Here is a 23,668-nt window from a genome sequence, read left to right as displayed (position 1 = left end):
AAAGATGCTGCTCTACAATTTTTCCTTCTTCGGCTGCCAGTTTTAGAAATGAAAAAAGCCAGCCGCACGCATTAAAAACATAGGCACTTTGTACCCTTTAATCACAATCTCTTTCAAACAACAACAATGTCTCTCAGCCATACTATTCAGAACAATGAACAAGTCAATCTTGTCAAAAGCCTCAGATCTGAAATTGAAGAAGTAAGAGCTTGCGTCACAAGGCATAGGCTCGTTTTGTGGGTTGGTTTTTTTTTTTTTTTCCATTTGCAACAACTGATTCCTATGCAATATATGTGTCAATAAGTAGATGAAGCAGAGAAATGTTCAAGTCCTACGAAACGCCATTGTTTTAAATGAAATATCAAGTTTAGAATCAGCGACTGTAAAGCCCCTCTCCTCTTTTTTTTTTTTTTTTTTTTTGATAAAGCATGTCTGGTATCTCTGTCAATAAGTATATTTGAAATTGATCTATTAAGAAATCCCATTGTTTTTAGGAAAGCGAATTTTTGAGCTTGGACCTCGATTCGGCTCTCATGACAAAATATGATGCTATTGCCGACTATTTAAAGATATCCTCATTCACACCTGAAATAATAGAGGAGATATTACAGCAGCACAAAGAAGAAAAGATAGAAATTCACAAGAAAAGAATGTCACTATGTCAAAAAGTAACAGATTACGTTCAGACGCTTTTGAAGATGCTCGATATTACCTGGTCTGTTGTAGAAGAGTTTAAACTCAATCATGAAGGGCAAGGCCATCCTACACATCAGAAAGCCGAACATCTATCATTGGAGAGTCATTACACAAACTTGGTGGACAATCTTTTGATCAAAGCAAAAATACTACACCTAAACGTGCTGATACAGATATACGATGATAAAGATTTTACAAATGCACTGCAAACTTTAAGGTAACAGAGAAACGATAATATGAATGGATGTTTATTTGCTAAAGGATATCATACTGAAATGACCACCATCAAAATGTCAATAGGAAAATATTGGATAAAAGGTTAAAAGAATCAAAGGAAGCTTTAGAATATACTGAAAATGAACTAGCGAAATACTACAAAGAAGGGGAAGGCAACGAAGAATTTGAAACACTTTTAACTGCTTATTATCAATTAGTAAAAAAAATAAGATCAGCAGAAGACGATATTCAGATGTTTAAGAAATACTGATGTGTATGGCTGGATGGATAACAATAAATAATAGATACGACAAAAGAAACCCTTTGTTTTTTTCTTATGATGATCAGTATTTGCCCTGAATGAACTTGATGATCATATTGGCTTTTGCTTCTTCATACTCTTGTATTAACGTAATGTTATTGCATAGTCTAAGTTTATTGTATTGAAGTTAGAAGACACGTCCATCCAGTTTTTGCGAAAACACAGCATTCAAACTTACATTTGTAGAAACCTCTCCAACTTTTGTCGTCGTTCTTCAATAACATGATTAGAAAAGCGTCGGTTTGTCAAGACTTTGCCAGGCAAAGTAGGTACTTTGATTTCGTAGTCATTCTCCTCTAATTTGAACTTGAGCGATTCAAACTTGCTATACCTTTGTCTCACCGTAGATTCCTTGAACGGAAAGAGCGGGATATTGGTCTTGCAAACAATTTCATAATCAGTGTACATACGAAGTCCAGCGCCTTCATGGTATAAGAAAAAAGTCAATGATCTCTATTCATTTCTACACTTCAGCATAACGTATCAAATGACAGTTTATCTAATCTTACCATGTGTTTGCGGAGCTCTCACTTCAATATCGATGAAATGATCCGGATGGAAATGCCTTTCTTTTTCAAGGTTAGAAGTGGTTTCATGGTTGAAAGTAGATACGTTCATTTTTTGATAAGTAATGTATCGACGCAAGTAAGTAAAAGAGGCTTTGGGTGATAGATGTCCTTTTTTACAGAACTGTTAAAGTAATGAATATAAAGACCAAAAAACCAAAAAAAAAAAAAAAAAAGACTACGTTCCTGAAAACTAACGTGGTACCTTTTATATTTTACAGAATAGAACGATAAACTTTCTTTTATGTTTGTTTTATTAGAGTTTACTTTTTCAGTTCGTTTTCTGAATTTGTTTCAGGTACATAATATATTTATTCTTCTTTTCTTTCTTTTTCACTGTTTCATGAATTTGTCATAACTTGCACCAATCTCTTCCAACATGTGTGAAGTCAGTACAGCTCTACCAAACTTCTCATAGGATAGTTTGGAGCTTGACTTTGTGATGAAACACGCGGCCCAAGTGGCGTATAAAGCAATATCCTTGGATTCAATTTCGTTCGGAGGATGTCTATGCAATTAAAAAAATAAATAAATAAACCCGTCTCGATGTTGAAAGGGTCAAAAGACTCCGTGGACTCAAATGACCTCGTGTCCTATTATTCCTAATCAAAATGAATCCCAAATTTGATGACTTACTCCCAAACACCATCCTCGTAAGCTTTGCCCCATGCTAAGAATGTGGCAATGGTTCCGGATAGAATATCGCCTTGGCCTCCCATTCGTTTTGCGCCGCCTTCAACATCACATTGGAAAACTTTAATTGGTTTGATAGGGAATAGTGCCCGAAGAGCGCACGTAACAAAAGCGCGATAAACAAACAATAGAATAAGTTGGATATGTTCTAATTTAAATGATACCCCGCCCCCCAATTGTTTACAAAATACCTTCGTCTCCATTCGTGATGATATCTACGCCGCCTTTTTGAACAATTGTGACACCTTCGAAAGCTTTACTTAATTCCATGGCTACTTCTTCCGGTTTTGCGTCATTTTCATCCACGTTCTAATCCAACAAGGACAATGAGTTTCAGATGTCTCATGGAAAATGATGACAATATCATCATCCTTCTTCAGACTGAGTCATACAAACTGCTTACCATAGCTTCACAGAGTCTCTTGAATTCAACTACATTAGGCGTCAGCACGGCTTTTTTATACCCTTTCACAGTTTCAGGATGGTTTTGTACTAGATAAAGCCCATCGGCATCAATGACGATAGCCATATCTTTTTCACGTGCTTTCAAGATGATGTCCTTTGCCGTTTTTTGCATGGCATCATCTCGAGATAAACCAGGACCAACCACAAGAACGTGGAGTCTAGAAAATACTCCTGTGATTCTTTCCAAGATATCTTTGGTATCATGATGTTCCTTTTGTAGTTTATCGCTTGTACGCATATAAGGGTGCACAATAAGATCTATTATGAGCCACAAAGGGGAAAAAAAAAACAAAAAAACAAAGATGAATGCGCCATTTTTTTTTTTTTTTTTTTTGAATTCATTCACTTTCTGTAAATTTCTGTACCAGGCGAATAACTCTAAAAAAAGATAGAAGCTTAGCTCTCTTGTCATGCAATCCGTGCTACAAATCAAAAGAAACTCGTTTTACCTTGATTACTGTGCCTGCTCCCGGTTCACAGAAAATATGACAAAGATCAGCACCCTGAAGCAAATAGAAGTGAACGGAAGTAAGTACGCGACCATTAGCATTAAATTCGACTTGATCCATGATGAGTCTCTCTCTCTTTTATACCTCTTCTCAACCTACCAACTTCATACTAGCCATTCCACTAAAAAATGGTGCACCGGTATAGCTACCATGTTATGAAAAAGAAGAATACAAATGGGGGGATAGGTATTGTCAGTATATCATTGCACTACCAGGCAATCGAATGAATGCAGTCATTACTCTTCAGAACCGCCAACAACACCGACTCGACCTAATATTGGTTTGAATTTTAGCTCATGCCTTTCATTTCTCTTTGTCATTTGACATTGCGACATGGCAAACTGTCTTTGTTTTTTCAATTCTCTTATGCGCGTATAAATTTTTCTTGTCTGTTTTTTCCGCGTGTTTCCTTACCTGCTTGTCCCTTGTGCAAATTCTTGGATAAAGGAGGAACCAATTTACGAACTAATTTGATATCCGGAATCCTTGGTGGCATAGTATATTCACGTTAAGCCTTGTTGTGTATAATGTAGAAGAAACTATTCAAACAGAAGAAGAGCTGTTTATACGAGCGGCTGCTGGTGCTGCATTACGTTTTTCTTTAAAAGTCAGAAACAGTGGAAATCATCATGACAAAACAGATTCAGGCTCGTTTGCATGAATTTAGTATAACATCAGGGGGGAACATTTTCTGTAAATGGCGCGTTGCAAAGGAGCTGTCCATCAGAAAGAAAGCAGGATGTACGGGTAGACAAGGCTTATTTATAGTGGCAAAGAGAGACAACAATGTCTGCCATCACTCTATCTATAGGCTGTTCGGAAAAAGCTTCACTCGTTTCTATAAGAATACATCGGGTCCAAATTAGACAGCACCCACCTGAAAGGAAAAGCTAAGGCGATACTCAAGAAACCAAATTCACACATATGAACATTGAAAAGATATATACGTTTATTATTATCATCAAAGATGTATGAGGCGTTAAGATAACAATTGGATGGTTAAGAACATCCAATGTGCGATATGTATAGGTCGGATGAAGAAATTTGAGAGCAGAAGTAATGTCTATAAAAGAACACTTGTTGAACCGTCGGGAACGCTTTTTTAACTTTTTCTTGTCGTATACCTCCATAGATGACAAAAGTAGAAAAAAAAGTGCGAGATTCAAACTATAACAGTAGTGATATATAATGAGAATCTAATAAGATATGTAAAGGCGATCGTATTTTTTTTGTACAATGTTAGATATACATGTTGGATAATAAGTGAAATGCTACGATTAAGCGGCGGCCACTTCAGAGATTTCGGTCATTTGAGGCAATACACGTTGTTGAATACCGCCGGTGACGGGTAGGTAGGTATTGCCAGTGAGAGCAATATCTACTTCACGGGCACACATACGACCTTCGTTGAGGCCCCAAACAACCAAAGATTGTCCACGACGGCAATCACCAGCAGCATAAACGCCAGCAACAGAAGTAGCATATTGACCCTTGGCGGTTTCAATGTTAGAGCGTCCGTCTTGCTTCACTTCCATTTGTTTAATGATAGCATTTTCAGGGCCCAAGAAGCCCATCGATAAAAGGACAAGATCAGCCTCGAAGGTTTGTTCGGAACCAGCGATTTCTTTCATGACCCAGCGACCTGATTCGTCTTTTGTCCATTCCACACGGACCGTCTTGATTCCTTTCACTTGGTTATGTTCGTCGACAATGAATTCCTTGGACAGGACACAATATTCACGAGGATCCGTACCAAAATGAGACTTGACTTCGTCATGACCATAATCAACACGGAAGATACGGGCATACTGAGGCCATGGGTTGTCGTTGGCTCTACTTTCAGGAGGTTGAGGCAATAGTTCAAAGTTGACAACAGATTTACAACCATGACGGAGAGAAGTACCGATACAATCATTACCAGTATCACCACCACCAATGACAATCACATGCTTGTCTTTTGCAGAAAGATAATGACCATCCTTAAGGCCAGAGTCCAAAAGACTCTTGGTGTTGGCTTGAAGGAATTCCATAGCAAAGTGAATACCGTTCGCTTCACGGCCAGGGATGTTGAGATCACGAGGCCAAGTGGCTCCAGTAGCAATAATGAGAGCATCATTTTCGCGGCGAATAGCGTTGGCATCCACGTCCACACCGACATGAGCATTAGGAACGAATTGGATACCTTCAGCAGCCATAAGGTCGATACGGCGTTGAACAATCTTCTTGTCTAATTTCATGTTGGGAATACCATACATTAAGAGACCTCCGATGCGGTCGTTTCGGTCGTAGACGGTCACCCAATGACCCGCCTTGTTGAGCTGATCCGCAGCAGCTAAACCGGCGGGACCAGAGCCGATAATGGCCACTTTTTTACCAGAGCGCGTAGCAGGCGGTTTAGGTACCATCCATCCTTCTTCAAATCCTCTATCAATAATAGCACATTCAATGCTCTTGATGGCAACAGGAGGCTCGTTGATACCCAGTGTACAGCTTGATTCGCAAGGTGCGGGACTGGGGTTCGAATACGAAAAAGTAGACAAAAAGATGAGCTTTTCATTCCATAAAATTTTGATACATTTAAAAACTTACCAGACACGACCCGTGAATTCGGGAAAGTTATTGGTCATCAACAGACGATCCAGTGCTTCCTTCCAGTTATCCTTATACACCAATTCGTTCCACTTGGGAATAATATTACCGATCGGACAACCTGTATCTGATTGGCAGAAGGGTATACCGCAATCCATACAACGAGCACCTTGTTCATGCAACTGAGAACGTGTCAAACGCATGTTGATCTCATCCCAGTCGCCGATACGCTTCTTGACATTGCGATAGCCATCCGTTCTACGCTTGTACTTTATAAAACCACGCACTTTATCCAATCGAGCGCGACGAGCCAGAATAGCCTCCTCGCCAAGCACACTATCTTCGACATCTTCAATGGGAGCTTCCATTTTCATCTTGGCCTTTTCACAAGCTGCAGCCTTCTGTTTTTGTTTTTGTTCTTGTTCTTCTTCTTCTTCAGCAATAGCCGTCGCCTTTACATCAGCAGTCATTTTTTCAGCACGCTGTTTCTCCAACAGGAGACGGTATTCGGTAGGCATGACCATGACAAATTTAGGCAAGTATTCATTAAAGTTTTTGAGGATTCGATCGGCAATGTCAGACTGTGTATACTGACGATGGTCTTCAATTAAATCACGCAATTCAGCCACACGTTCATCATCGTTGACGGTACTCAACTCAACCATTTCCATATTCACGTTCTTCTTGAACTCGCTGTTGTCTTGCAAATTCAAGACATAAGCGATACCGCCTGACATACCAGCAGCAAAATTACGCCCGGTCGTGCCTAGGATGACAGCACGACCGCCCGTCATGTATTCACAGCCGTGATCACCCACGCCTTCGCACACAGCAGAAGCACCCGAGTTACGCACGCAGAAACGCTCAGCGGCAATACCACGGAAGAAGGCCTTACCACTGGTAGCGCCGTACAAACACACATTACCCACAATGACATTGTCTTCTGATTTGAAAGCTGAGTTTCGAGGAGGATAGATGGCCAACAGACCACCGGAAAGACCCTTACCGACATAATCGTTCGCATCCCCTTCAAGCTCAAAAAAGATACCCGGAGCCAAGAAGGCACCGAGAGATTGACCGGCAGAACCACGAAGCTTGGCATGAATCGTATCAAAAGGAAGACCCTGTTCGCCGTGACGCTTCGAGACGTGGTAGGACAAGGTGGTACCTAAAGCACGATCCGTGTTCACGACATCGGCTTCTATCTGGACCTTCTCCTTATGGGTAAGAGCCGCTTCCGCTTCCTCAATAAAGTAATTGTCAAGGCGGACATGAAGATTGTGCTTTTGTTTGCTAACACAGACGCTGGAAACGCCTGGACGGAGAGAAGAGGCAGGTGTCAAAATGGGGGACAAATCCAAATTGGCCGTCTTGAAAGTACGTAGTGAATCGTCGACCTTGAGCTTTTCAGCATGACCTACCATTTCGTTGATGGTACGGAAACCAAGCTTGGCCATGATGCCACGCAATTCTTCAGCGAGATAATAGAAAAAGTTGACGACATGTTCAGGAGAGCCTTGGAATTTTTTACGCAATTCAGGGTCTTGCGTAGCAATACCTACAGGACACGTGTTCTAGAGAGGAGGAGAGAGGAAAAGATAAGTGCTCTGTAGCCTATTGGACTCATCAGAAAAAGATAAAAACTTACCAGGTGACACTTTCTCATCATGGTACAACCCAGTGCAATCAAAGGCGTAGTAGCAAAGCCCCATTCTTCAGCACCCAACAAACAAGCAATAGCAATATCACGGCCTGTCTTCATTTGACCATCTGTCTGCACAATCACACGACCTCGTAGATCATTCAAGACAAGCGTTTGATGCGTTTCCGCCAAACCCAATTCCCAGGGCAGGCCGGCGTATTTGATACCGGTCCAGCGAGAAGCACCGGTGCCACCATCATGACCTGAGATCAAGATATGATCCGCTTTCGCTTTAGCCACACCAGCAGCGACGATACCTACGCCAACCTCCGACACCAACTTGACAGAGACGCGAGAACGAGGGTTCGCACACTTCAAATCGTAAATCAACTGCTTCAAGTCTTCGATAGAATAGATGTCATGGTGAGGTGGAGGCGAAATCAAGCCAATGCCGGGCGTTGTTTTACGTGTCGAGGCGATTTCTTCCGACACCTTGGTGCCGGCGAGTTCACCTCCTTCTCCAGGTTTCGCCCCTTGCGCCATCTTGATTTGAAGCTCATCGGAATCCGAGAGATAGAAAGAAGTGACACCGAAACGGCCACTGGCGACTTGTTTGATGGCAGAACGCATCGAATCACCATTAGGGAAAGGAACGGAACGTTCAGGCTTCTCACCGCCTTCACCCGTATTCGATTTACCGCCTAAACGATTCATGGCAATGGCTAAAGAGGAATGCGCCTCCATCGAGATGGAACCATACGACATGGCACCTGTGACAAAACGTTTGACAATCTTATCCCAGCTTTCCACATGCTCCAGAGGGATAGGCTTGGAGTTTTCAAAGTCAAAGGCCAGCATGCCACGTAGCGTACATTTTTTGATGGCTTCATACGCATGACGGGAATAAGCGTCGTACGACGATTGGTTTTTTTGACGCACAGCGTCTTGAAGATGAGCCACGCTGGTAGGCTCCGTAATATGAGGGGCGCCTCCCTGGCGCCAGTGGTATTCTCCCGATTCGGGTAAGGAGACAGGTTGCACCGTGTTACGGGTGGGGTAGGCTGTCTCATGTAACGTCAAGGCATCTAAAGCAAAGATATCCAAAGTAACACCCTTGATACGAGAGGCAGTGCCAGAGAAGCAACGAGAGATGACAGAATCGTCGATACCCAGGGCTTCAAAGATTTGAGCGCCCTTGTAGGAGGCCAAGGTAGAAATACCCATCTTTGACATGACCTTGTGAATGCCATTATCGACGGCCTTTTTGTAATTGGAGATCAAGTGGTCAGGGTGCAGACCGTGAGGGACAGCATGTTCACGTTGCAATTTCAAGATGGCTTCCATGATAAGATAGGGACAGATAGCATCGACACCATAACCGAGCAAGACGCAGAAGTGATGGACTTCACGCGCTTCCGCTGTTTCCACCATCAAGGCAATGCGACTACGCTGCTTGTTACGAACCAAATAATGATGTACACCACCAGCAGCCATCAAAGAAGACATGGCCACTCGATCCGCGCTGACAGCACGATCGGACAGAACGACGATCTTATCGCCTTGCTCGATAGCAGCGGATACCTCTGAGCAAATGCGCTCCAACGTGGTGATGTAGCCTTGGACGCCTTCCGTCTTTGCAAACGTGATGTCAATCGTCGCTACTTTCCAACGGGGATAGAACTGGTGCATGTTCTTGATGGCGGCCAGTTCTTCCAGGGACACAATGGGCGATGTCAGAGCGAGCTGATGGCATTGTGTATCGTTGATTTCCAGAATATTGCCAGCCGGACCCACATGACAGTGTAAGGACATGACAATTTCTTCACGAATAGGATCGATGGGTGGATTGGTGACTTGAGCAAAGAGTTCCCGGAAGTATTCGTAAATCAAACGTGGTTGTTCGGCGAGACAAGCCAAAGCTGTATCATTACCCATCGAGCCCAAAGGCTCCTTCCCGGTAGAGGCCATAGGGAGCATAATCAAGTTCATTTGTTCCAAGGTATAGCCAAAAGCCTTTAAGCGAGGGTCGGCTCTGACGGGGGTGTCATCCAAATGAGGATGATAGGGCTTGACGGCATTTGCTTTTTCGACAATGTCGTTGAGCACGATCGTCTGTTGCTTGATCCATTCTGTGAAAGGATGTTTGGTAGCGGTTTGTAATTTGAGTTGCTTATCATCGACAATCCTGCCTTCGACCGTATCGACCAGTAACATACGTCCAGGCTTCAAACGGCCTTTTTCAACGACGGTTTCGGGGTCGACAAAGACGGTACCTACTTCGGAAGCACAAATCATGATGTCGTCCGAGGTAACATAGTAGCGACAAGGACGAAGACCGTTACGATCCAAACAGGCGCCACAGTAACGACCATCGGAGAAAGTGAAAAGGGCGGGGCCATCCCAAGGTTCCATGAGACAAGACGCCCATTGATAAAAGGCCTTGAGTTCGGGACTCATCGCTTCGTTGTTTTGCCAGGCTTCAGGAATCATCACCATGACAGCTTCGGGCAGTGTCAAGACGCCGTTGATGACCAATAATTCGAGTACGTTATCGAAAGCAGCCGAATCAGAGCCTCCTTCTTCAATGATAGGGTAGAGTAGATCAAGTTCGTCGCCGAATGTGTCAGAGGACATGACGCCCTCTCTGGAACGCATCCAATTTTTGTTACCACGAACCGTGTTGATTTCACCTGTTGCAGTAAAAAAAAAAGGGGGGAAGGGAGGGGGGAGGTTACAACGTTTGCCATTTCATTCTACACAAGGAATTTTTAATGTTTTTTTACCATTGTGAGCACACCAACGCATAGGTTGTGCTCGATCCCAAGAAGGAAAAGTGTTGGTAGAGAAACGCGAATGAACAAGGGCAAAATGAGTTGTATATTGAACATTATTTAAATCGTGGAAATAGGCATACACTTGCTTAGGAGTCAATTGACCTTTGTAAACGATGTTCTTATTGGACAAAGAACAAATATAGAACCATTTTTTCATGGTAAGCGTATGAGTAGCATGTTTACGTAACACATACAGTTGACGTTCAAAATAAGGCTCATCAAAGGCGGCCTCGTGATGATTGCCTTGTTGTGGATCGGCCAGGACGACAAAAGGCTGTTCAATGGCAGGTTCTTTGGATCGGGCAGCAGGGCCGATGATAGTAGAATCACGAGGTACAGAACGCCAACCCAAGACGGAGAGGTGTAAAGAGGCAGCCAATTGCTCAAAGACCTTTTTACTTTCTGCTATGGCGTCAGGGTCGCCCTTCATGAATAAATTACCGACGGCATAACGGCCTTCTTGGGGCAAGGTGATACCCAAGTCGCGAGAGACTTCGTTGACGAAGAATTGATGAGGAATGCTTGTCATGACGCCAGCGCCATCACCATCACGGATATCGGCACCACTGGCACCACGGTGAGTCATGTTGCAAAGAATGTGGCTCGCTTCGGACAGGATTTTATGAGATCGTTTGCCCTTTACATGAACCATGAAACCAACACCACAGGCGTCTTTTTCATATTCAGGGTTATATAAACCTTGAGCGGCAGGAATAGCTTCAGCCCAAGATGTGTTGTGATTGCTTTCGGATGGTTGTTGAAAAGTCATTGTTTGTATGCTTGGTGAATGGTATTTACAAGATAATGTCGGGTGGTATATCGTGTATAGAAAAGAGTAGGGAGGGAGGGAGGAAGGGCTATGTGCAATGTATCTTCACTTTTTTGTTTTAGCTAGATGAATGCCTTTTGTAAAGAGCTGATTCCTTTGATGATGGAACTAAAAGAAACTACTACTGATGTTGTTTAAGGCCAAGAAGATAAAATAAAGATAGGACTCCTTAGAACCATGAACAGACACAGACATGCACACATGCACACACGCACACACACACATACACACACACACATTTTTATATATCCGTATCTTTCTTCGTTATCCTTACAGTCTGTAAATACTCTCTTTGTAGAAGGGGGGGAGAGGTGTTTAAAGAGCTTGAAAGACTTGAAAATATAAATATAACAAGATGGAAAAGCAAGAAAAAAACGAAAAAATAAAGATCACTCTAAATTAAAAAAAAAAAAAAAAAGGTGCTATGAGTTGCAATAGCATGGATATTTACGAAAGGAAACAGATTATCTCACATAAAAATATGTATCTCTCTTATCTCTGTGCATCCGGGACCAATGACCCTCACTGCTTTAATGTAACAACAATCTGCATTTTTTTGAAGGGTCACATGCATTTTTAAAATCGGCCGGGAAAGGCTAATCAGTTTTATACCCTTATTAAGCTAAAATATAGTGTCTATACCGGATAAGGTATGACGGAAGAGTACTGTGTTTATTCTCATATTCTATCATAATAAGCTATATAAACTGGGTTCTAGATCCATCGAATGTACAAAATGGATGCATTCTATGGAAACAGCTATGTATCATCATTTGTCAATTTACAACTTTGTATATAGATTTAAAGAAAGTATATTTTTTTCCAATGGAAAAAAAAAGAAACGAATAGTGTACGTACTTGGATCAATCCCGGGCTTCGTGCGTAAAAAGAATGAAAAAACAGTGGTAAGATAACGGATTCGAGAAGAAAAAAAAAAAAACCAGAAAAGTGATGAAACGGCCCAATCACAAAAGCCCGTTCATATGGGATAACTACCCGTCTATTACCTCATCATTTTTCATGAGAGTCTGCAAAAGGGCGAAAAAAAAAAGTCTTAATAGTTATCTCGAATGAGAATATATGTCCTGTTGCTAGAAAATCATGTGTCAGAAATATCATGCTAAAAAAAATTGACCCTTTTTTTCTATTTGACAGGTTTGTAATGCTGGTATTTCCATCATACATGACTTAGAGATTGTATGGGACCAATCATATCGCTTTACTTAATCTTTATCCCACGAAAGAAGCTTATCTTTAGAATTTCCAAATAGCCCCTCTCTTCCTCTCCTTTTTTTTTTATATATAATCTGCTTCTCATCGGATAAGGTCGGGAAAAGGTCCTTCTCAATTATGTTTACGTAATTGTAGGGAAGATGTTCTTGCTTCCTTCTGTAAGGAAGGGCATTTAGGTATCTGGGTTTCATTGTTAAACAATGGGGTTATTTTCAAGGACAGTCTGCGCGACATTTGTAGAAAAGCGACTCAACGTGCTTCGTTTCTTCTTAGTCGATGCCCCTGGGTTAAGAAGTACTATGAGTACTAACTATGTGGAGGGCGCTACTGTCACGATAACAAAATAAATACATGTTTATTGATGTGCTTAAATGCCGGGTGGGTAATGCAGAAATTAGTGTGTAGTAGTATCGCAATAAACTTTGGCTGGAACCACAAAGACCTTCTCAGGATCTTCACAGTAAGGTGATGTCATAAATATGGGTGTAATCATAAAAGCGACGGATGCCATTCCTTCGCTGCCATCTTCCCCCTCAGTCTCATTCTTCTCTTTGATGTTTACAGCTTTCATTGTATTTTCATCGTATATAGCTCCCTCATCTACAGGATGGATGAGTATAATTGGGTCATCCTGTTCTTTAATGGCCAGCGTTAGTTTCAAAGCGCGTCGAACTATTTCTGACCATTTTCGTTTCAGTCGATCTTTGTCCTTTTTACTCAGGTGATGATCCACCACCCTTCGAGTCGTGCTCATAGTGCTCCTAGTGTTCGTAGCAGTCATAGTAGGAGAAGGAGGAGAAGGAGGAGGAGGAGCAACCGTCGTGTCTGTTGCTGTCATACTGTATAACGTGCATAATTGGTCATAGCCTGCTTCCAAGATAGATTCAATGGCTTTATCGATGGATTCCTTTTCTTCTGTAGACTGTTTGACAATGAATACACTGATCTGCTGTCTTAATCGAGCCGCCCACGTGTAATTTCTTTTGTCCACCCATTTATGAATTGTTCCGAATGCTTTATTCATTGACACGCCAGGGTAAATGGACGTGAATAGAATTTTATCCATCAAGATCTGCATCATAAGTCTCTCAGCTAATGGTGGAATCATCCTCTTATCCAAATAGATACCGTCCTCTTGTTCTATCGTGTCGTTATCCGTCGTCTCATTCTCTTTTTTATTGTTCTTTTTGTTCTTTTTCTTTTTTTTATTCTTGGTATGGCTATTGCTACTGTTTTGTTGCTGATGCGGGTGTTTAAAATACTTGCCCATCATTTCGGGCCATAATTGGTTGAAATAATCCTTCACATCGCTCGCTGCATTGATCACCATTGGATGACTGTTCTTTGACTTGCTGCTGCCTTTATCATTGCTATTGGCTGCTGCTGATGCTGCTGCTAATGGTTGACAAAGTTCTTCCACCTGCTTTAACAAGGTCAAGATCTGTTCCTGAATACTCATCTGTTTGCCTCCATCCACATCATCTTGCTCTTCATCCACTGATGATCGTTGTGCGCCTTTATTTTTGTGAGAATGGAATCGGCTCTCCATTCTCTGGTAGTCCAGATTTTTCGCCGCCAATTCTTTCATCAAATGTTGATACACGGATTCCAACGTGGCCCGCTTTTCCTCCGTAGAAGCTTTCAGTTGTGTCAGCGTCGTCTTTTCCTGCTCCATCTTCTGTGCTTCTTCTCGTTTCGTTTGCTCGTATTGAAATTCAAGATCATCCTTTTCGCCCTGAATACGCTCCACTGTGTCTTTATAGATTTGAAGTGATTCATTGAGAGAATAAATGATCAGATCTTTATCGGATTCTGATTCGCCTTTTAAATTCATGCGTTTGTAACCCAAAATATCATCCTCGTCCTCGTCCTCGTCCGTTGCTTCTCCTGACATCTCCCCTTTTTTCGCTGATGGAAGAAGCGTCTTCTCTGCTGTCGATCCATCGACGTTGGCATGATGCGTGTCTTTTGCTTCCGCTTCATAAGAGCTACTGTGGCTACTTGACTTTTGCACCCGCTTTTTGTCGTTCTCTTTCCCTTCTAAAGCGCTGGCAAAGGACTCATGATCGTCCTCCTCATGATCGTCCTCACCCACCTGTGGTGGCCTCCTGTTACTGTTGCCACTGCTGCCACTTCCTCGTCGGCTCTCCTCTTGCTCTTCTCGTCGTGAAATGAACGAGGATTCTCTAGACCCTTCTGTTGAATAACGTGAATAACCAAAGCCTTTCTTTGTCTTACTCGAGTACTCTTCTTTTTGAAGTGGTAGGATGCGTAGGTCACTGTGGGTCTCTGTTGTCACCATACTCTCTTATGAGCGACGGATGAAGCAAAGGAAAAAAAAAAAAACCAACCAGAAACAAAGAAAAAAAAGAAATCACAGGGTAGAAAAAAAAAAAAAAAAAAAAAAAAAGGGGGGGAGGAAGGGAAACAAAGAAACAAAAGTAGCGTTATGCATCCAATATGTTCTGAACTTTTATGATAAAATAAAAAAAGAATCATACTGCATTTTGCGGCATTTTTATTGGCTGCTCCGACGAGTTGTCAAGTTATCTGCCTTTTTTGTTAAAGAAAACCCAATCAACTCAATGTTTTAGCTTTCGATTATCATTGAACGCTCATACAACGTACATAATACAGATGGGCAAGATGCCTATCTCTCCTTTTCTTTACCGAAATAATGCGTACCCCTTCAGCTGATGTGTGTATATGTTTTATCAAAGGAGTGGCACGTCTCTCACTCCAGTTGAAAAAAAGGCGTATTATTTATGACAGCGTATGTTACGTCTTGCATTAAGAGTTGGAATCCTTGTTCCTTCTGCAAACTAATCCAAGAACAGCGGAAAATAGCTTGAGAAAGAAACAGAGAAAACAGCTTTTGTAAATGACTCAAAAGTACGCGACAGATCAAAAAAAAAAAAAAAGAAAAGCAATCGCGCCGTACTGCCGGAAGTCAAAAAAGTGGGTTGACACCATTCTTTATCTTATTCCTCAAGATGTGTACTGCCAAGGTCAATTTGAAATCATGAGATTTTACTGTTGAAGCAATCCGATACAAAGAAGCCCGACACGAAAAGCGACTGCGTACAAGCCTGCAATGGTTGCCATCCGTAGAATGCCAATCAAAGCACTTGATTCGATGAAAGTTACACAGAGGGGGCTATCCATATGCTGAATGGCCAACTTGATCCATGATATAGCCATTGAAGCTGTTTGCTGTTTAAAAAGTTGAATTTAGCAATAGACTATCTGTAACATGAGCTTAAATGGTCTCGTTCATTCGTGTAGACAAAGTATCATTGAACTGAAAGCAGGGGAAAGCAAACGGAAATGACGTCGTAATGAGCTCAGCAGTGGAGAGAAGAAGTTCAGTCTAAGCTTGCATCTTTTTTTCTATTTTATCTATTGTGGGTTCTCTTCATTTCGTTATCCACACGACGTGATCTCGTCTCAAAGCCTACTTAAATACCCCCCCCCTCCACTCCCCCCACTCCCTCCACTCTTCCTACAACTGATCTATTCTTCATTTCTCTTTTGAAATACATCCCAGCAACTCGGTTCAACACACTATGCGTTTGTATGTTATCCCTATTTTAAAAGATCGCTGGGCTTACTATTGTCATTCCACTCTGCCCACCACTTCAAGATTGACCAAGATCGTCGATTGGTCCAGCCAGAAATGGGAGAATCTTGATAAAGCTGAGCCTGACAGTTGGAAAAAGAAATTGTACGTCAAAGGGACGAATGTTATGAATCAGTTGGATTACCAGGAATGGTTTTTGAAAAGTATTCCAGCAAAGGAAGAACTACAACAACCCTTGAACGAGGTATCGATAGATTGAGCAAAAAAAAGATGTCTGTGATAGGACCAAGACTTGGGGGGGGGCAAAATAAATTTCAAATCATTGACGCATTCGTTGTTGATACACTACTATAGGTCCTTGTTCATCATCCCTCCTTATTAGACCCATCTCTTATCCATCAACATCTTGAAGCTTTGTTACAATATCGTATCCCTTACCACAGAAAATACATGTGGTACTCAGCTTACTGGGTTCCTATCGCTTGCACATTTGTTCTCGTTCCTCTGATACCGAATATACCATTGGCGTATAATTTATTCCGATTATACAGCCATTATAAAGCACTGAAAGGAGCCGAGCACCTACAGCATTTGATGTCAAGTACACCTACAGCCGTAGACAGCAGCAGCGGAGAGAAAGAAAGGGAAAACGAAGCGAAGAGCAGTATCCACAGAAGCATTTTTAAATACACACAGGACATGGAGTTAGACACACTTTTTAATGGCGCTCGTCTATCGCTGAAGCTCAATGTAGCAAAGAACATCGCCTTCCCGAAAGAACTCGAACAAGCCTATCAACCATCATCAGAAAAGAAAAGGAATGCCGTGCCGTCCCATCAACAATTAGCAAGTAGCTTGGCCCAAGATATAGACGGCGTACTCAACCAACAGCATATTAAATACTTGGTAGACCAATTGGACGTACCAGGCTTAGAAACGGAACTAAGCAGAGCAAGATTTCAGATTTTGAAAAATATAGCAACGGAACGATTTGCAAACAACAAGTGATAGAGCTTTGTCTTTTTGACATTTTGTACATAGCCTAGAAATGATGAGCGTAAAACCTCATTGAATTCCTACTTTTTACCTATCAACAAGAACTTGTACATTCTTTACTTTAACATGAATAAAAGCAGAAAAGGGTTGAATTGCACAACCCATTCTGGAACACTAACCCTATTTTGATGTTGTTGAGGTTATCTCAATGAAATTGTGCAACATGGATGAGAGATAGGTGTGTATCTTAGGAACGACCATCCACACACACATATACGTTCTATTTCAAAAGAAAAAACAGCAGACAACTTGCATTCAAGACATACTGTTGGAACGACGAACAAGAGCATATGCCACCTGCCTTTTCTGCTTATGTAAATAGGGCGACATCAATAGGGGAATGTCGAAAACCCAGGTTCGTTCGAGACGATCTGCTTTTTTTTTTTTTGGGACACATCCTATGTCTCAACATCTGGTTCTTTCACATTCAATAGAAGGCAATGTCCAGGTAAAACGAATGCTGCCTATTACCAAAGATTGCAGTTCATTGACGCTTAAGCCAGACTATGACGCACAGATACCAACATGTTCATCATGATGGATTTAATGTCCCGCATCGTATTTTAAGCTAACACGTACAACAACCTCCCCCAATCAATTTAAGATCAAGGTGGGAGGGGATCACAGGGAAAAGGACAAAACCGATGGACAAAGAATTAACCATAAAAAAAAAAGAAAAAGGAATGTTTTTACCTTTTCTTCCCTTTGTCCTCATCGCCCTTTCTTCTCTCATATCAAACTTTTTTACAAAGTAAAATCTCTTCTTGATATGGTGACAACAGCTTTAAATGAGACAGAGCAGAGCAACGTTACTGTTTGGGATACCAAAACGCAAGCCTTCCATGGTGGTCAGGAACACCGTTTTTTAAATAATTTTGTTCAAGACTTTAGCGTCACTACCAATTATCTTGGAACACCTCGTAAGGCTTTGGAAGCAGCCAAAGATGCTGTAAGTGCAGGTTCATTTCAAAACGGATTGACTTCAAAACGTATGACTGATGATATCCTTAGATAAATGAGATTCATCATTATCCAGCTGCCGACCAGGAACCAGCCAAATCTTGTTTAGCCGAGTTCCTTTGGGGCACAGAATACAAAAAACATCACGCTCGGTTGCTTTTAGGTAATGGTGCTTCTGAACTGATCGACCTTGTCATCCGAAAAGCGTTGGAAACATTTCACAAGTTTAACGAACCAAACAATGGACAGAAAAAGCCGACTTGGAAAGGCGGTCCCTGGAACGTTCAGGTAAACAATGCATTCAAAAAGAAAACCGCCCCCCCCCATTTCTGTAGAAAGCAACAAAAAAATCCGTTCCATGATGTGTGAGTGCCTACTTGACTCTGACAGCTGTTACCTTTCTTTCCAATCAAAAATAAAATGTTTAGTACAGGGAGTACCAACGTAGTGCTGAAACACACGGTCTTGACATCAAGGACCCTTCCTTCCATGATCGGGCGGATGTTCTATGTGTTGTTAATCCTTGCAATCCCACCGGTGACTATTTGTCTATACACCAGCTCAAAGAATGGATCAGAGACAATGTAAATCCTGGCGGTTGTGTTATTGTGGATGAATCCATGCAACCTTGGCACTCTTCCGAGTTCAGGCATGATTCTCTTATCACCCAACACGACTACATTGAAGAAATGTACACTCACTATGGTGTCTCTGTGCACGTCATGCATTCCTGGACAAAGATATGGTCTTGTACAGGCCTACGCGTAGGCTCTGTCATTTGTCCTACCGCTCAACATTGCGAAGCTTTACGTAAAATAGCAGTGCCATGGTCTGTGAATGGACCCGCATTGAAATTTGTAGAACAAGTAGTAAAGGACACGGACTATCTGGAAGAAACATGGCTAAAGACAAAGCCATTGAGAGCCTATTTGATCCATCAGCTAAAGTCTTTGGGCTACGAAAACTGGGATTATCATGGAGAGCCCTTCTTGAGCTGGGTTTGGTTGGATATGAAAAATGAAGAAAGAGCAGAAAAGGCTGTAGATCTCGCTCGTAAGGCGGGTGTGCCTGTACGCAGCGGTAAGCCTGGTTATCAATGTAATACATTTGTCAGAATCGCCGTTCGCAGAGAAAAAGAAGTTCAAGTTCTAATGGATGCATGGAAGTCGTTGTAAAAACAAAAAACCCTATAGACAGTTTAGGCATATTATGATTGCATGATGTTCAATTTTTGTTGTAGGAATTACGTGCCATACCTTTAGAATTGCATTTAGCACATAGACGTACAGTAGTCAAGTCATCATTCGTCAAAGAACTCGATTTATAAAGAGCAATTTTTGACAAAATTAAAGTATCTATTTACATGCATGTTAATTAGTTTATTTCAAAATTACACATCCAGAATCCGTATGAAGGCAGGGCAATGGCATACAGTATGGTTTTTGGTTTTTTTTGGTTTTTTTTTTTTTTTCGCTTGCGAACAAGGGAGTGATGGTAAAGTATGTTTCTGCTCAAAACGAACGCTATAGGCATTGTCACTATAAAAGAATGACTGCAGTCAAATATAACATTAGCCAGTGGTCCATATTTGAGTCACTTCCATCGTCTGTGCGCAAGTTGCAGTAAGGGGACAACAAACAATAAGTGAGGAATGAGGGGTTTGCCTTTTTTGTTGTTTGGTAGAGGTGTGTCAATTTTGTATGATGCACATATTTGATCTGTTTAAATCTCATTCTCTATCTCTATTATATATACAAAAGATATAACTTTTGGCAACGAATGACATTCAAGTTTAAATGCTCAAGCATTCTGTATTTTCACATTTCTTTTGCCTTCACTTTGCTCTTCAGACTTTCTTGAAATATCAATAGAACCAGACTCCCTGAAAAACATGTTTGAATCTTTTAAATCTGCTCTTTTCGCAGCCTTATTGTTCATCACATTTCTCAGCCATTTTGTCCCCTATGGTTCAGCGGCTTCCATCTATCACGACTACACCAGCAGTGAACTAATAAACACCCCTCTCACGGTGCAGAAACGTGGCCTCATATCTAATTATGCAAAACCTATACTCTCTAAAGTCAAAAACTTATTCAACGGCAGAGGTACTTATTACGAAGTGGGTCTAGGCTCTTGTGGCAAGTACGATACCGACGATGAACTTGTTGTTGCAGTCAACTCAGAACAAATGGCTAACGGTAAGAGATGATGACAAATTCATTTTTGACTATGAAATAACCATCTGACAAAGATTTTCATATCGAATAACTAGGTGGTAACCCCAATGTAAACCCGAAATGTGACAAGATGGTAGCCATCACTGGCCAAAAAGGCACCACTACAGCTAGAATAGTAGATACTTGCCCTACTTGTAAACGAGGTAGGTCGTTTGTCAGCTTTCCGAGGGCATTATACACCGATCAAAAAAATAAAAAATCCCCCGAAACTAATCCATCTATTTGCCCTTTAAAAAAATAGGTGCGCTTGACATGTCACCGAAAGGTAAAATAACTTTTATGATGTCTCTAGGAGGTTTTCTTTTTTTTTTTTTTTGATTGTTTGAGAGTTTATCTTAACATCACTACTTTTCTTTTTAGTATTTGAAGCAGTATGTGGACAATTGTCTATGGGTGTTTGTAATATTGATTGGAAGTTCATATAGTTTAGAAAAGATGACTGTACCATATCTGTTATTTATTATCAACCCATCAACCCATTGCTAGAAATGAGCAATAGTACGCAGCAATCCCGTCAAGCCATTTCAAAAATAATTCTAGCAATACTAGACAGTACTTCACTGTTATTTCCTCGCTTAATAAGTTACAATCTGTTCCATTTTTGATACCTTTTAGTACGTAGGCTTTAACCATTTTGGTCCTTATTTCCTTCTTTCTGTAAAATCACGATACGGTGAATACCACCATTCAGAGACTATAACCAAATTAAAAAATATATCCATCATCTCTCTTACCCTTTCCTTTTCCTGCTCTTTTATCCCCCATAAATATAGTAGTTGGTGGCTCTGTCTCTCTTTATTCTTTCAAAGTTGATCGTCTTCCATCAGCTCCATCAATACAATAATGTCAATTGATCTATCCAAAGACCCCACAACCTCAAAACGTACTGGGAGTTCGGTAGATTTTCGTCTGAAATTGCTTAGAATAAAAGAGCACTTTAACAGAACGTACGACATCCCAACAGTGAACAGGCGCTACAGTACTCCTATAACGCCTTCCAGCGATGCCTCCTCCGAGATGAAGCTGCATCTGGTGAGCAGCCCTATGCTTACCCGTGTTCTATCCAACAATAGAGGCCATAACTTAACACCTCGTCTTGAAATGAAAATTGCCACACATCAGTTGAACCTAAAGATGAAAAGCAAGAGAAGCTCAATGACTGATCTCGAATTATTCAAAGAGCATATGGAAAAGTTAGCAGAAGCTGGTTTTCTTCCGCTAGGCCCAGTACAGTCGTTACAACAGCCGCCTCCACCTTCCACTACGAAAAAGCAACGTCCGCAATTAAACCCTATTGATACGGCCATGGGTAAGCCGCCTTTGAGGGTGATCGAATTGAAACCTATACATAATGTCCCGGTAGTGGTATCAGCACCAGCACGAGCACCCATGCTCTTACCAGACGCGAAACCAGCAACCTCAGTGACCTCACGGCCTGGATTGAAAGGGAAACCACAACAACCTAAAAGTGAAAATCAACCTACCATATTTAACGAGAGAATGAGCGATGCAGCCAAGACTTTACAAAAATTATCTAAAGTGGCAGCTTCTGATCCCCAAAAGATCATCAAAAACCTTTCAACTGTTTCTTCATCAGATACAACAGTCATAAGAAGCAAAGGACTGACAGATGAAATCGTTTGGGAACATGGAAAACCTGCTATTATCCAATTCTCAGAGACCTACAAGGCCACAATGACAAAAATTCGCTATAGCAACTACTATCCTCTGGCCCAACGTATGCATATCAAGATGTTCAAGAATAAGATGGAAACCGAAAAAGAGACGCTCATCCAGCAATGTGAGCAAACACTCAAAATGAGCAAAGATAATGCCGACTTGATAGCTATAAGGATGGATTTAGCGAATAAGCGCTTGCGATGGAAGGAACATGAACAGAGTGAGCAAGTCTCAACCATAAAGCATAAATACCACACTTTGGAAACGAAGCAATTGAAAATTGGACAGGCATTCTACCAACGATTGACAGCTCTAACAGGTAGAAAAGCTCGAAAGGCAGACCTAACAACATTGAGCGAGATGAATGCATTTATGCATCTGATGCATTATGAACCGAAACCATCTACTGGGGGTAGTTGTAAGCAATTATCCGTTGTCTCACCTTCTGCTATGCGATTTTCTCAACAACGTGCGAAAAAGAGAAACAACGGGCAAACCAGCCTCAAGGCAGAAAAGCATCGAGGAGAGCAGCCGAGCCTAAAGACTCCACAAAGCCATGTATCCAACCGCGCCCCTGAGCAGATTACCACCCAACAATTGAAAGATATAATTAGAAAAGAGCGCCTGGGTGATGACAATAGCCATGCATCCCACTTAAGTCAATGCAATTTTGATTTCGAAAAGCACTATCCGGAGGTCCCGCCACCCTTGACACAGCATCATCATATCGATATTTTGTCGCGACTAATGGCAACAGATTTGTTTGATTACAATACTTGTAAGAATTTCAATGATGTCCCAATTTTGCAGACGAGGTTCCGACATACACGATATATGTACTACTTATTGAGCACACCTATGGACGATATACCTGATCACTCTCATCCAGTTGCTTGGAGAGTGAAGATGCGCCGTTTCAGAACTTATCAGCAGCGTACTGTGTTGATATCGTCTAACGGTACTGTGATTCCCCTCAATGCTATTACCAAAACTGCTGCAGCTGATAGTACTGCTACAGCAGATATTACTACTACGGCTGCTATTGGCACTAATGCTGCTGATGGGGGCGACCATAAGCTTGGCAAGAAAAGTTCAATGAAAAAGAAAAAATACGCAGGTTTAAAGGCTACTGCAGCTACTATTCTTCTAGGAGGTTCTCGTCCATATAGTAGCTTATTTCACTTTCTTACCACCACAAAGAAGCGTAACAATAATATCAAGGGTAAAAAGCATTAAAGATGACTTAACCATACTGTTATCCGTTCTCTACAACTTTGTATCGTTTGTAATACAAAATTTAAATTCGGACATCATTCATCTTAGTTTTTGCAATAATTAGAAGTGTTTGACATGGTATAGATTGCAAGAATTCTCGCTAAATCTAATTGTTTTTCTACTATTTGATAATTCTTACTTAATGCAGTTTCTGATTTTATTTTTCCTGCTTGAAATAAATGTCTAGGTCTTTAAGCATCTCAAATGAATGCCTAAAAAGGTGACTGTGCCGCATCTATTGTCTCTACAGCATGCTAAGCCAAATATTCCAAACTTAATTACACAT

At 41.4% G+C, this 23,668-nt stretch overlaps 9 protein-coding genes across 9 annotated transcripts; 5 read left to right on the top strand and 4 right to left on the bottom strand.

Moving 5' to 3' along the window:
• Positions 1-14: 14 nt before the first annotated feature.
• Positions 15-1,423, top strand: BDF20DRAFT_649246 (uncharacterized protein). Its single transcript, XM_053075941.1, has 4 exons — positions 15-236; positions 308-382; positions 495-913; positions 997-1,423. Exons 2-4 carry the CDS (start codon positions 308-310, stop codon positions 1,181-1,183), a joined length of 681 nt encoding a protein of 226 aa, XP_052934051.1. The 5' UTR covers positions 15-236; the 3' UTR covers positions 1,184-1,423.
• On the bottom strand, positions 892-1,947 carry BDF20DRAFT_882117 (PX domain-containing protein). Its single transcript, XM_053081703.1, has 3 exons — positions 1,744-1,947; positions 1,413-1,656; positions 892-1,341 (listed from the first exon to the last, which is right to left on the bottom strand). The coding sequence occupies exons 1-3, from the start codon at positions 1,850-1,852 to the stop codon at positions 1,257-1,259; spliced, it is 438 nt and encodes a 145-aa protein (XP_052934050.1). The 5' UTR covers positions 1,853-1,947; the 3' UTR covers positions 892-1,256.
• A 40-nt stretch (positions 1,948-1,987) lies between these two features.
• Positions 1,988-4,409, bottom strand: BDF20DRAFT_882114 (Ribokinase-like protein). Its single transcript, XM_053081702.1, has 9 exons — positions 3,882-4,409; positions 3,708-3,738; positions 3,567-3,612; positions 3,408-3,461; positions 3,324-3,336; positions 2,897-3,216; positions 2,685-2,802; positions 2,437-2,554; positions 1,988-2,308 (listed from the first exon to the last, which is right to left on the bottom strand). Exons 1-9 carry the CDS (start codon positions 3,961-3,963, stop codon positions 2,134-2,136), a joined length of 957 nt encoding a protein of 318 aa, XP_052934049.1. The 5' UTR covers positions 3,964-4,409; the 3' UTR covers positions 1,988-2,133.
• Position 4,410: 1 nt separating this feature from the next.
• BDF20DRAFT_977729 (uncharacterized protein) lies at positions 4,411-11,301 on the bottom strand (the record flags this gene model as incomplete). Its single annotated transcript, XM_053085091.1, has 4 exons — positions 4,411-5,978; positions 6,057-7,630; positions 7,705-10,388; positions 10,458-11,301. 4 exons carry the CDS (start codon positions 11,299-11,301, stop codon positions 4,745-4,747), a joined length of 6,336 nt encoding a protein of 2,111 aa, XP_052934048.1. The 3' UTR covers positions 4,411-4,744.
• Positions 11,302-12,988: 1,687 nt separating this feature from the next.
• Positions 12,989-14,428, bottom strand: BDF20DRAFT_823804 (uncharacterized protein; the record flags this gene model as incomplete). The annotated part of the gene is made up of 3 exons (XM_053077830.1): positions 12,989-13,296; positions 13,435-13,726; positions 13,922-14,428. The coding sequence occupies 3 exons, from the start codon at positions 14,426-14,428 to the stop codon at positions 12,989-12,991; spliced, it is 1,107 nt and encodes a 368-aa protein (XP_052934047.1).
• A 1,566-nt stretch (positions 14,429-15,994) lies between these two features.
• On the top strand, positions 15,995-17,599 carry BDF20DRAFT_882103 (mitochondrial K+-H+ exchange-related-domain-containing protein). Its single transcript, XM_053081701.1, has 2 exons — positions 15,995-16,418; positions 16,529-17,599. The coding sequence occupies exons 1-2, from the start codon at positions 16,161-16,163 to the stop codon at positions 17,180-17,182; spliced, it is 912 nt and encodes a 303-aa protein (XP_052934046.1). The 5' UTR covers positions 15,995-16,160; the 3' UTR covers positions 17,183-17,599.
• A 400-nt stretch (positions 17,600-17,999) lies between these two features.
• On the top strand, positions 18,000-19,365 carry BDF20DRAFT_823452 (pyridoxal phosphate-dependent transferase; the record flags this gene model as incomplete). The annotated part of the gene is made up of 3 exons (XM_053077793.1): positions 18,000-18,179; positions 18,242-18,478; positions 18,619-19,365. The coding sequence occupies 3 exons, from the start codon at positions 18,000-18,002 to the stop codon at positions 19,363-19,365; spliced, it is 1,164 nt and encodes a 387-aa protein (XP_052934045.1).
• Positions 19,366-19,986: 621 nt separating this feature from the next.
• On the top strand, positions 19,987-20,875 carry BDF20DRAFT_648835 (uncharacterized protein). The gene is made up of 4 exons (XM_053075940.1): positions 19,987-20,388; positions 20,463-20,570; positions 20,669-20,692; positions 20,788-20,875. Exons 1-4 carry the CDS (start codon positions 20,082-20,084, stop codon positions 20,850-20,852), a joined length of 504 nt encoding a protein of 167 aa, XP_052934044.1. The 5' UTR covers positions 19,987-20,081; the 3' UTR covers positions 20,853-20,875.
• A 395-nt stretch (positions 20,876-21,270) lies between these two features.
• Positions 21,271-23,343, top strand: BDF20DRAFT_914833 (uncharacterized protein; the record flags this gene model as incomplete). The annotated part of the gene is made up of 1 exon (XM_053084235.1): positions 21,271-23,343. The coding sequence occupies one exon, from the start codon at positions 21,271-21,273 to the stop codon at positions 23,341-23,343; it is 2,073 nt and encodes a 690-aa protein (XP_052934043.1).
• Positions 23,344-23,668: the final 325 nt, after the last annotated feature.

This window comes from Mycotypha africana, assembly GCF_025528875.1.
Source record: "Mycotypha africana strain NRRL 2978 chromosome Unknown BDF20scaffold_8, whole genome shotgun sequence".
Classification (NCBI taxonomy): Eukaryota; Fungi; Mucoromycota; class Mucoromycetes; order Mucorales; family Mycotyphaceae; genus Mycotypha; species Mycotypha africana.
Note: the sequence above shows the minus strand (reverse complement) of the source record. Positions and strands in the feature narration are given on the sequence as shown.